A 12,596-nucleotide genomic window follows, 5' to 3' on the forward strand; every position below is an offset into this window, starting at 1 on the left:
ATTCCTTAACATCAAGCAAATTTGTCATTTCATGGTTTGTCAGCTTCAACTCTGCTGCACTTACCTCCCTGCTAGATTTGGATTCTCCATCTGATCATCGGTAATGGATTACGAAGAGTGACCGTGCAATTTATGCTTGTCAGCGTGTCATAACATCATTTATGATGATATACACTGTAAAGATATACTTTATATTATCCAGTATCTGTATATTATACAGTATATCTTTTGAGTAACTACTGCTGTATGTAATTCAAGTTGAAGATGCTACTGGTGGCCTTGGGATGAAGTGCTGGCCATTGAACTACACCTGTGTTATTCCCCATCTCTCTCTTTTTTGTAATTTCTCTATATTGTCATAATGTCATAATCTCTCTATATGAATGTGCACCTGCACACATAGCAGACAATAATCGCCACCTTGCTTAAAATATTTACATGCCACAGCATCTCAGTTTCTAGCTAGCATATGGAATAACCCTAAGAAGCCATATCTCCAAACTGAGCTTTTCCAGGTTACTCCAGAATCAAGCGCGGCAGATCATAACTGGAGAACTGTTGTGCATGTGAATGTGACTGTAAGCACGTATTTAATCTGACCGCCCCCAAAGAGTCTCTGTACAAGGCTCCCTATCTGATGAAATCATTTTAAATACCAGGGTGCCTTGAGGTCGCACTGTATATCACTTTTTGTATAACACTTTTTTCTGTGTATGTAAATGAAATGCAGATCTATGACAGCAACTTCTGTCTTTTTAAGTATGCAGATGACATGGCTGTGGTAGGTATCATGTTCAAGGGTAATGAGGAACCGGAAAATTCCTACATTAATCACATCAACAATCTATTAACATGGTGTGAAGAGAGTGTTTTGCTCCTAAACGCTAATTAGGTACTTGTTGTCAGCAGGAGTGGTGGGCAAGCAATGTGTCAGTCAATTGCAATTAGAAATAGTTAAACATTTAACACAGAAAGCAAGATCATACAGAACCCACAAAGACAATTGGCTGAGCTATACACCACACAAACCAGGAGCCACGTTAATAGTTCAGGACTCTTCACATCCTTTGTTTAGTGATTTTCAATAAATCCCTTCAAGAAGAAGATAAAGGGAACCCACAGCATCCTTTAGAGATACTTTATTTCATCCTCTGTCATCTTACTAAACAAATATATAAAAACTACCAATTGGGATCTTAAAAACACACTTACCACACAGGCCTGGGTAACAGAGTAGGTAAGCAGAATGAGGAAGACACACAGCACTGTTCGGATCTGGATGGTGAGGCAGCCTGGTTGGCACTTAAACCAGAGGAAAGAGAAATGGAGATGGGGGAGCGGTTGGAAAATAGAACAAGTCGGTACATGGAGCACCTGTTTATCTACCTCAATAGCATTTGAGACACATCATTAGCCAGAAAGGGAAATCAAATGAGTGCATTTTGTCGTGTGGTTCATTATGTGCAGGCCTAATAGAGGAGATGCTTAAAGGATATGGTGTCACTTCAATGTAATGTGATACCATAGTGTCATATAGAGGGTATGAACATGATGTCAGAGTAAATAGAAGTCATCACGGTCACTCCAACCTGACTTGCAAGTATGTAACAATCAGCATGTGCGGTCATGCTTTTACAGAGAAGAAATTACAACAAAAACTGTGCTGTGATTACTTGTACGTAGTTTATTTACAAAATTGCTATGCTTGTAATCAAACAGCACCGGTACAATAAACACAGCCCGCCAGAGTTTATGATCCAACACAGCTGTTTAAAGACTGGTTATAATATAAGATATAATATCTTCCAGAACCTGGGTGGTGATGGTGCAGTGGATAAGATGCATGGTTTTGGTTTGAGAGACCTGAGTTCAACTCCCCTCTGTGATACGTCCACCAATGTGTCCCTGAGCAAGACACTTAATCCCTAGTTGCTCCAGAGGCGTGCGACCTCTGACATAAATAATCGCTTTGGATAAAAGCGTCAGCTGAATGAATTAATGTAATAATATCAAGCAGGTTTTCACAGTATACTGAAGTAATGTCAAGCACTTTCTAATAAGAGGTGTACTTTAATGTCAACTAAACAAGCACATCGTTTTCTGAATGAGAAATGTAAAAAATTTAAAGCATTTACAAATCTTTTTACAGACAAACAGAGTATTTGTTTCTTGGTCTTGAATACAGCAAAGCTCAAAGGTCGACTATTTTATAGAGCTTTTAACCAGCATATCTGATCTGATTTTGATACACTAACAATTTGTGCTTTAAAATGTGAATAGGCATCTAAAGGCTTTCAGGCTTTGTTTAGTGGAATGTAATGCAGACATAACTAGTCAATTCATTTATTAGTCGAGTTATAGAAAACTAAATTTTGATAACTTATCTTATCTAGCAAAAAAGTCAAATATTCATAAGCTCCAGCTACTCAAATTCGAGGATTTCTTGCATTCAATCGGTTGAAAAAAATTGTAGATGCATTATTCGAAAATGAAAATGGACCTTAGTTGCAGCCCTAGAGTGATGTTATCTTCTTGGCTGGAGCTACAATACTCTTTATGCATGAGGAAATAACATTGTTGGCAACATTTCAACATCTACTACTGTCCAGTACATTATACAGATCACTGTTTTGCCATTTAGCTGTGTAGGAGAAGTTGGTATCATATAAAAAAGTGGCATCAGTGTATACCCTCTATACAGACGAGTTACTGAGCAGAATCATGTGGGAAGAGGTCTGGGAATCCTACCTGAACACTTGTGAGATGTAGGTACATGACACAGGCCACATGGAAACACACACATAGCACCAGCAGCAGCAGCACCAGCATCCCCCTGAGAGAGAAGAGTGAGAAGGGCTTTCCCAGTTTTCCACTGACTGCAATGAAAACACCTTCCATTTTAATTGCCTCACTACTGCCAAGCAAGATAGATCCAATTACGTTACACGAATGGGCAAACTGCACATGTAGAAGAGTGTGTGTGTGTGCGGTGTACGTACTGTGGAATCATTAGCAAATAGATAAGGCCAAACAGAGCAGCGAGGATCAGCGAGAGAACCACTGCATTGATGAAATGGTCGTCATAGACCTGGTGATACTAAGGACAAAACAGAGAGAAAATGTCAACATGAGGCATTCATCCATCCATCCTTTCAGATGTTCATGTGGGGCTAGATAGGAGTCCTTTTCCGTGGGGAACCCTTACCCTTTTACACCAAATGCATGTGCAAGTGTGATATTGTGTAAGACCATTTTTCTATATGGGGTTCTTTGGAGGACAGTTGCATGGTTGTTCAAGGTTATTTCTCTTTCATTTGTTCAGATTTTGATGAATAACCTTTCAGTGCATTTTCCATTCCAAACCCAAATACCAACAAGAGTTGGGTCAAGATATTTACAGACATTTCGTGAATCTTAGTGCACAATCGTTTTGACAATGACAACATTGGTGAAAAATCTTTGACAATGCAACATTGGTGAAAAATCTCAAGCATGGCAGGATGTTGAGAGAAAATGTATATTGTGACTGTTTTCGTCCTTTTTTAGTCCGTAACATCCTTATTGCCTCTGTAAAGCTTCACGGAACTCTCTTCATTTTATGTTCAGCCTCGTACAAACTATGCAAGCTTATGTGTTTGGTGTAAAAGACAGATTAGGTGTTTCCTGGCTTGTTGGGATATAGAATCAGTGTCCTTACAGTTTGATATGCACAGAATACCTTAAAAGATTCCCAATCAACCTGGCAACTACCACTGTGTAGAAGCAGCAGCTCACTCTGACCATCTTCTTCCCTAGACCCTCTGATGCTGAGCTCAGATATTCCACAAAATTAATTTTACCTGCTTGCATCCACGATCTTATCCTTTGCTATCCAAAGGTAGATGGACCTTCACCTTTAGACTCAACCTCAAGTATAACCCACTTGAGAGAACTGATTCCACCTGCTGTTCTCACGCTCCATCTTAACCTTGTGAACAAGACCTGTGATAATTAAGTCCTTTACTTGGGGCAGCAACTCACTTATGAGAAGCAGCTAAACAAAAGGACAGAAGAGTGGGAATTCTCAAATCCTGAATCAACTGTCATCGTCTCGGATTAAGGTCACAGACATCAAGGTAAGAAAAGCTGTGCGGTTATCTTGTCATCAGCTTAAGCGTTGAGTGAAATGTTTGCCTTGTAGATGAAAACGTGGATAAAACTGAAGAAAAGTTAACATCAACCATGAATGTCTTTGTTAAATGAATCCATCTATTGGTTGGTAAGAGGACCTACCAACCGACAACAGAGTGACCTCCCTGGGGCCATGTGCAGAGAAAATGAAAGGATGTAGTCAACAGGACCAAGATGTGCTGTGCTATGTGGGAGCCCTAGAATATAATGTCCGCATAAGAGCTTGAGCTTTTCTGGACTGAATGAATCTAATTGAAACCATCCAAGGATTGCTGCAAAAAACTTCTCTTATGTCATACAGAAAAAAATAATAATTTCAAGAGATCTGATTTAAGAGGGAGATATGAGAACTTCTGCAACAACAATGTGTCCTGAACTCTACCAGCATCCTATGAAAGAAATCTTTTAACTGTAGTCTGTGGGAGTAAATTAACACTTTACACTAATTAAAGTTTTTTTCTGCTGGTGGCATTTTCCTGACTTCTAAAATATGTTAAAATTAGTAACAATTAAGTAGTTTTTACTGTGTATAAGGTTTTAATTCTTCTGCTACCACTTTGAATGTATCGATTGCACACAAAGACACAGACATAGATACTACACAAACACACACACACACACAAAAACCCATCCCTGTTGTGTGTCTCCTTTATGGCTCTACCCACGCACACATAGGAGAAAGATATCACGTGTGCCGCTCAGACGTTCCCAAATCATTATCTGCACTCCCTCCTGAGAGGGTGGGTGGAATCCACACACACACACACACACACACACACACGCAGACATCATAGACAACAGGCGTGGGAGAGAGGGAGAAAGGGGAGAAAGAGAATTAGAGACTAGAATTAGAGGTGTGTGTGAGAGAATGGGAGGGGTGGGGTGGACATGCAGTCACGAAGCATGTTACCTTTTGTGTAATGAGGAAAGTATATATTTGTTGAATTTCTTGAATCCAATTGTAAATATAAATCCGAGTTACTGACTTTTCTGCAGATGTTCAGTGTGTGTGCTCACCCTGCGTTCCCTGTCTCTGCTCCTGTAGAACAGGGTGATGTAGTTGAGGTCTGTTGTTTCGGACTCGGTCTGCCGCGCTTCGATGAGCCGCCCGATGTAGCGGTTGACTCGTGTTCCTGGTGAGTGCTGCACGGCGGTGGCCGAGAAAGATGTCCGACTCCTCAGCTTCTCTGACGCGGTCCGCAGGGCTCTCCGCTGTCAGAGACAACACAATCAGTCTCTGCACGGGCCAGCCTGTCTTAAAAATGTCTTAAAGTTCACTGGTTTTGAAATGATGTGTAAGGCATACCAGTGCAGAGTTTTGTGAGAGGTCAGCACTTAACACTGTAAGATTTTGTTATAACTTTGGAAACAAGATGAAAAGTCTACATGCCATGATGGCCTGGCCTTGTGAGGCTGCAATGCTCGTTATACACCAGAAAACAAGTTTGTTTACAAACTTTACAAACTTTAAACCTCATTACCACTAGTGAGGAAGAACATTTTTGGCTGAGTGTTGTAGGCTAAATTGTCAGCAAATTAAATTCAAGTTTTTCATAGTGTTAAAATTAAAAGACCAGCAAATAAACACATGCACCTTACATGTATTTGAGTTAGATACATACAATGCATACACACAGAAAAAACATAGAAAGCATATGCTATTATCACTGAAAACATTTTGACATGTCACAGTAAGAAAAGCAAAAGTGTAAGTGAAAAAATGAATGATGGCTAATTACTAGCTACAGTCTGGTACAAACTGACTAAGCCTAAATTACATTATGATTATGGTGATGGCGCATAGATAAGATGCTTGCCTTTGGTGTGAGAGACCTGGGTTCAATTCCCACTGTGAGACATCCACCATTGTGTCCCTGAGTAAGACACTTAACCCATAGTTGCTCCAGAGGCGTGCGACCTCTGACATGTATAGCAATTGTAAGTCGCTATGGATAAAAGCGTCAGCTAAAAAAATAAATGTAAAAGAGGAGTCGTAATAGAAGAGACAAAAGAAATCCAATGTAAAGCTAGAAAAGATAAATAAATAAAATAATTAAAAACAGGACAATGCATGCTCCAACCGAAAAGGCACTTCACACAAAACGGTGGGATACAGTAGTTAACACACCTTGCCTGGAAGATCTAAGAAGCCGTAACAATTAATAAGATTTGGAATAAGATTTGATAGCAGACAGGGAGCCAGTCTGCACAGCTGTTTGCAGCAGCATCCAGCACAAACTGCAGATGGGAAATACAAGTCTGTGAGATTCAAGAGTAGCAAATTGCTGTAATTAAGTTAGGATATTAGTGCATGGACAACTTTCCATTAATTATAATTTTTCTACAATTTAGAATCTGTACAGCAGCCATTTAGGTCAGCTAAACTCAGAATCAGACTGTTGACTCAGCTGTATTCATCTATGTACAGACTTTTTTCACAGCTGACATTGCAAAAGCAAAGGTGTGATAAATAACTAATAATAATAATAACTTAATAATTATTTCCAGTCCCTTTCACAATAGTATGTGAGTATATTTTACCCTGCTTATTCGTATCACGTGTTGCTTTTTAATTAAGCTATTACATTCTTAGCCTCGGGTCTTTTTAAACTAAGCTGTGCATTGAGTTGAATGCTAAAATGCAGGCAAGTTAAATTGTGTGCCTGCAGTTAGCATATATTAAATGTTAAAATGCTAAGATTTTTGCATGTTGTAGGATGCACCTGCTCAGAGTTATTTAGAGCAGGTTAGTGGTATAGCAGGCAATGTTTAGTAAGTAACTTTAACATTATTAGCTTATTACTATACTAAGATTAGCCCATTCCTTTAATATGGGCAAGTTAGATTGTTATACTAAGCATGGGAACATATAATATTAGCTAAAGTTACAGCTAAAGTTAATTAGAAATTAGCCAGTCAACTTAAGTGTCAGACAAGTGGAAATTAACTAAGCTGAGGTCTGGATGATATACAGTTTCTAACTTCTCACCACCAGCTGTAAATTTACACTAATGCCACAACATATGTTTCGTGACGTTTAAGTGTTGGGAATGTTAGTATGTTTACAGTAAGCAAAAGTCCTGTGGGTGCATTCTGGGGAGATGCTTTTCATGAAGCTCAGTTATCATGATGCCATAAACCAGTGAAATGAGGCCCAGTTGAAAATAACCAGATTTATATCTGCAGCCAACTGCAGCATATCCGATACTACAACCCTTTACAGTTAATCTAAATACGGTACTTCATTAGTTATTTAACAGGGTAAGCCATATATATATATTTATATCATACATTTTATGTGTTATATGATTCTTATCTGTCATAAAACAGGCACATACTGTACTTTATGGTTAGTCTCAGCTGTATGTATTATTAAAAGGGTTGTCAGCCAGTTCTCCTTGTCATATGTATTTGACAGCTACAGTACAGTATTATAAATAGAATGTGAAGGAGTCTATAAATTTACACCTGCTTCTACAAAAGAAAATTAATAATTTAGTCTTGAGGGAAGTGATACAAAGATCATAATATAATTCTGCTTCCACACTGTTCTGTTCCTAAAGAATCTGCATGCATCTTAACAAGTAATTTAATCTCATTTCAACCGTGTTTCGCGTAAAAATGTCACTTGGGTGAGACAGTTTCATTTTGTCTTGGTGCAGTTTCCTTTGTTTCTGTAATTTTGTAGAATGTTTAATCTCAGTATCTTGAAACAAAACAGAATAAAGCAGATTGCTGCACAAGTGTTAACAAAACAACACTTCTGACACATCCTGAAACAAGCTGAATTATTGTAGAGCCACAATAAATAATTGCACCTAATTGGCTGATTTTTTTTTTTAAGTTGGCCAAAAAAAACCTCTAAACTGGCAGAATGCAAAGTACACACATGCAGCATTTGGGAGTTTGTCTTGTGCGCAAGAGTTATTAATTTCAGGATACATATTACTTATTTACACAATACCTGCCAGACAATTTAATGGCAAAGGAAGTATCAGAAATTTAACCTCTAAAGCAGCAGCTTTCTGATTTAACTACACCAAAATATACGTAACACAGTTTTGCTTCCCATGGAAACAGGTTTATTATGACCGATACTTTCAATAACTATGCCAGAAGTTCTTACATTCACTAGAATGGCAGCAGCCTACTGAGTAATAAATAACGTAGCTCAATTGGACAGAAATCTAACGTGTCAGCACTACGTACCACTGCATCTGTTTTAGGTAATCAAAAATCTGCATTTAATTTTTCATCTTTCATATTATTAAATATTATTTTGCCCAACCAATTTGCAGTGTTATAATTCCACAATGCTAGGATTTTAGTTACTTGGATAATCATGTAACAATATGGCTAATGCTATTAGAGGAGATGAAACCAGGCTGTCATAATGCAACCTCATCAGAATCATGACGTACTAATGCCTGGCCGAGCTCACACAGCTGGGCGGATTACAGCTAGCAGGCAATTTCTGACAGCCAGACCTTGTGATGCCATGACACCGATCATCAACCACCAAACCCCGACCGACCGTCCTCGGAACAAACCAGCAGCACTGTGATTGACTTGCTGTTGCATCACACTGGTTTAAAAGCAAATACTGTATAGTCAGAGGGATCATGAGAAACACTGAAGGCAAGCTGAAAATAATGTTCATATGCACATGCAAATACAACACAATATCAACACATACAGTATCTGCACAGCGAGCTTAAGAGCAGTGAGTTAACGTCATAATATGCTCATAATATCTATTCCACTGGCTTACTTTTTAACAAGTAGTTGTAATGAACTGTACTACTTCTGATGCTGAAATCTAGAAATCCAGATTACAGAGTGTATGTGTGTGTGTGTGTGTGTGTGTGTGTGTGTGTGTGTGTGTGTGTGTGTAGCAGATTAGAAATCCAAGCAGGATTTCACTACATCACAAATAGACATACAAACCCATTAAAAGGATTTTCCTTACTACGTAACCTGGAAATATTCATGCCCATTCTGTACAGTAGTGGTACACTCATGCATGCACACGCTTACATACCTTGTCGTCATCTTCGCAGGTCATAACGTTGGAGAAGGGGATCTCAGCCTTGAACATCTTCCTACAGTGCATCAGCTGCACCAGCAGGTAGCACACTGTCTTGAACTTCATCCTCTTGGCTGGTTTGATGTCTGACAGAATAAGACCTGGGAAGATCTAGAAATGAGAACAAAGATAACGAGATGAGCATGAAAGAAAGAGCAAGAGGCTACTGAGAGGTACAGAAGATAGTTTATAGTTTAATTTTGGACCTGATAATGATCTCCTTACATCGCACACTCAATCCTCTGAATCTCACACATTAAACATTTGATCATTCAAGGCTGAAAACTACAACCAGGCTGTGTTTTGTGTTCATTCATTTCCTCTCTCTGTTTCACTTCATTTGTGAACTTCTAAGAAAAATGTTTTCATCTTGCTTTTATCTATGATGTTCCAATTTCTGTTTGTGGAAATTGAAATCAAGCTCTTTTCCAGCTCTCGCTGTTATCACTATCAGTGCTTGAAGTGGAAAAAAAATAGGTGCTCCCCATAAGCATGTTGGTGTGTCTATCAGGTGGTGACCCCACATACACAATATTTATATTACAACAATAACTTTAGCAAAAACTAACAACAACCTGAATGAGTAAGTAGTGTAAATTAGTGTATTAGTATAATTTAATAACTTAAATTATACTAATATGCACTAATACAAAGTTACACTTGATTTGGATAGTCTACGTGCAGATAATTTATTCGAGTATTTGTAACATTTCAACAGTTTATTAGTTGAGTTCAACAATTCAACTGTTTCACAAATAAAACCATTTTCTGAGATTAAACCACGGTGGTTAAGTTTAGTTTAGGGCCAATGCTGTTGCATTCATTATAATTTCTGATAATAGTATAATATATAGCTTACCACAAGTATAAGATTAATTCTATTTGGATAATATCCTTCAGCAGATCATTTTTGAGGGTTGTTTTCATTAATTAAATCTTTGTGCGAGAAAAATGGTTATTGTGTGTTATGGTACGGTTGTTAATGCTAAGTGCTAACTTGTCGATAATCTTAACCACTCGTGCAGTTTCTAAAGTTTGCTGTAGCAAACGTGACAAACTTTTTTTAATGTCACGCCCCATCCAGGATGTGATTGGTCGGTTCTCGAGAAGTGACACTGACGAGCAACTTCATGAAAAGTTGAACATATTTTAACCATTTAACAGAAGACACCCGATCTTCTCCCTACTGTCTCCAGTGACAGAGATTATCAGGCTGGTTAAAAGGGCCATATGAACCACCCATAGAACATGGAGAGGACAGAAAAGATTATTGGCAGTTTTTGAGAGGTACTGGTAATCTTAAAATGTTCAAGTGCTGCTACTGTGTACCAGTGATAACTGGCCTACTTCAAGCACTGCTCTTTATTGAAATAAAATAAGTGTTGACATCATACATCACTAGACTCACTAACCTACAGTTAGCATGTTGACATGCATGCCAGCGACTACAGGAGGTTAAAAAGTTAATGTTTGGCATGTAGCATTTAGCATATCACAAGCTAATGGTTTTTATATACTGTAGTAGCTACTGTTAATCATGTTAGCTTGTAACATTGCTAACATGATAACTACTACCTATTTAACATATAGATTTAAGAATTTATAACACACACAAACCAAATACAACAGTAAGCAAACAAATTTAATTTAACAAAGGGGTTAAACTGAGAAAATCAGAAAACATATGTAACAAATGGAAACACACACTGGGCATAAATCAAATTCACAAAAGACAGTTAGTATTAATATCGTACAGTCTTTTGTGCTAACATGTGTTGTAAGTTATATGCATGCTATTTGATTTTCTTTTCATTAGCTAAAGCTGATGGAAATTCAATAATTTGTTTTAGAGGTATGAACTAACGAGTGAAATGTTTTTTTGTTTACGATGCTAAAGAATCAAATTCAAATCAAAATACAAACGTTTGTTTCAGATTTCCTGGCAAGACTTAAACCTGTAGTCAGGCTGTTCTGTATCCATTTCCACTCTCTGAGGCCTTCCAGGTCACTCAGTATATGCAACTTCAAAGCTTCTAAAAATAAATAAATATCCAGTTTCTTTAATGATAAACCTGAGAATAATTTGCATTAGCAGTCAGGGATGGTAGTAAAAGAACGACATGACGTTCCTTAAAATACGAGAGCACGAATTTTAATGTGCTTTGGAGAATTGTCTCTTTCATGGAAATAAAGTAGGCTTGAGTGGGATTTTTACAGTAAACTGTGAGAGCAGGATGTTTGATATATCAAGTGTTATTTACATGTGTGTTTGTGTGTGTGCGTGCATGCATGCTCATATAAATACTGTGCACAAGCTTTCAGCTGTGGATTTAAAACGCTATGAGACACACACGCGCTCTCTGGTGCACATGTACAGTTGGTGTGAGGTGGTGATACTAGCCATGTGTATGCCAGCTTAACACATGTCCTGCCTTCCTCTCGGCATTAGAGGATTAAGTATTGTAACACTGATAGATGTGTAGCCTCTCGAGCTGTACACTGGCGAGAAAAAGAGAGAGAAAATGCAAAAAAGAAATGATTCTGGCGTACTTTGCGTCTGTGTGATGGCACGATGAAATATGTCTCTATGTGATGTTTCTGAAGGAAGGCATGTCTCTCGTGGCCAAAGCCCGGTTCCACCTCGTAGTCTCCATTCAAACACTCCAGGGTGGTCCTTGTGATGTGCACCTTGCTGAGAGCACAAGCAGAGCACAGGACGCAAGGCAGTTAGTGATGAGTATGGCACTAAGGTCTCAAATCATTATCCCCCTCATTACTTTTACCGGCCTAATAGCCCCTTAGCTTGCTCAAAAACTTCACAGCAAAGGAATTTTCATCCTAACGACTCATTTAATCTGGTAAAGAGTCCTAAAATCTTATTACTTCACTTGAAACAAGACCAAATTGAGCCAATGAGGTGACCTAATTCCACTGCTTTTTAAATGCTAATCAGCTTGTTACTGTATGAGTTTCCTTGAGTGAAGTGACATTCATTTAACACTAGTGGACTGTCTTATTTTAAGCAGCTCTTACTGTCCTTTTTAGAAAATTCATGAAACTGCGTCAAAGCGAAGTAATTTAATCCCAATAACTTTTAAAAACCAAATATGAAAGATGATGACTTCTTAAAAGGATAGCTCTATTTTATCTTTTAACTATCATTAACAAATTGCATGACAACACTAAAACCAAGAAAATCTATAATAAACTCCAATAAAATCAATAAAATCAATAAAGTAATATCCATGCCACTGCATTTAGATAACATATTTCGTTATTAGCATGGCAAGTATTGTTTATTCTGAAACAACAGACAATAAAGTCCCTGTAATTTGCTAAA

The 12,596-nt window shown here is 38.0% G+C and overlaps 1 protein-coding gene across 7 annotated transcripts in view; it reads right to left on the reverse strand.

Moving 5' to 3' along the window:
* adcy1a (adenylate cyclase 1a) overlaps positions 1-12,596 on the reverse strand; it is a 59,759-nt gene that overhangs the window by 15,237 nt on the left and 31,926 nt on the right. For all 7 annotated transcript variants that reach the window (XM_046050458.1, XM_046050460.1, XM_046050457.1 and 4 more), the window contains 6 exons: positions 11,807-11,948; positions 9,212-9,367; positions 5,188-5,382; positions 3,000-3,097; positions 2,749-2,833; positions 1,213-1,302 (listed from right to left, as the gene is read on the reverse strand). In XM_046050458.1, the coding sequence (XP_045906414.1) occupies positions 1,213-1,302; positions 2,749-2,833; positions 3,000-3,097; positions 5,188-5,382; positions 9,212-9,367; positions 11,807-11,948 (766 nt within the window). The remainder of the gene's footprint in view (positions 1-1,212; positions 1,303-2,748; positions 2,834-2,999; positions 3,098-5,187; positions 5,383-9,211; positions 9,368-11,806; positions 11,949-12,596) is intronic.

Source organism: Micropterus dolomieu, linkage group LG05, assembly GCF_021292245.1.
Source record: "Micropterus dolomieu isolate WLL.071019.BEF.003 ecotype Adirondacks linkage group LG05, ASM2129224v1, whole genome shotgun sequence".
Taxonomy (NCBI): Eukaryota; Metazoa; Chordata; class Actinopteri; order Centrarchiformes; family Centrarchidae; genus Micropterus; species Micropterus dolomieu.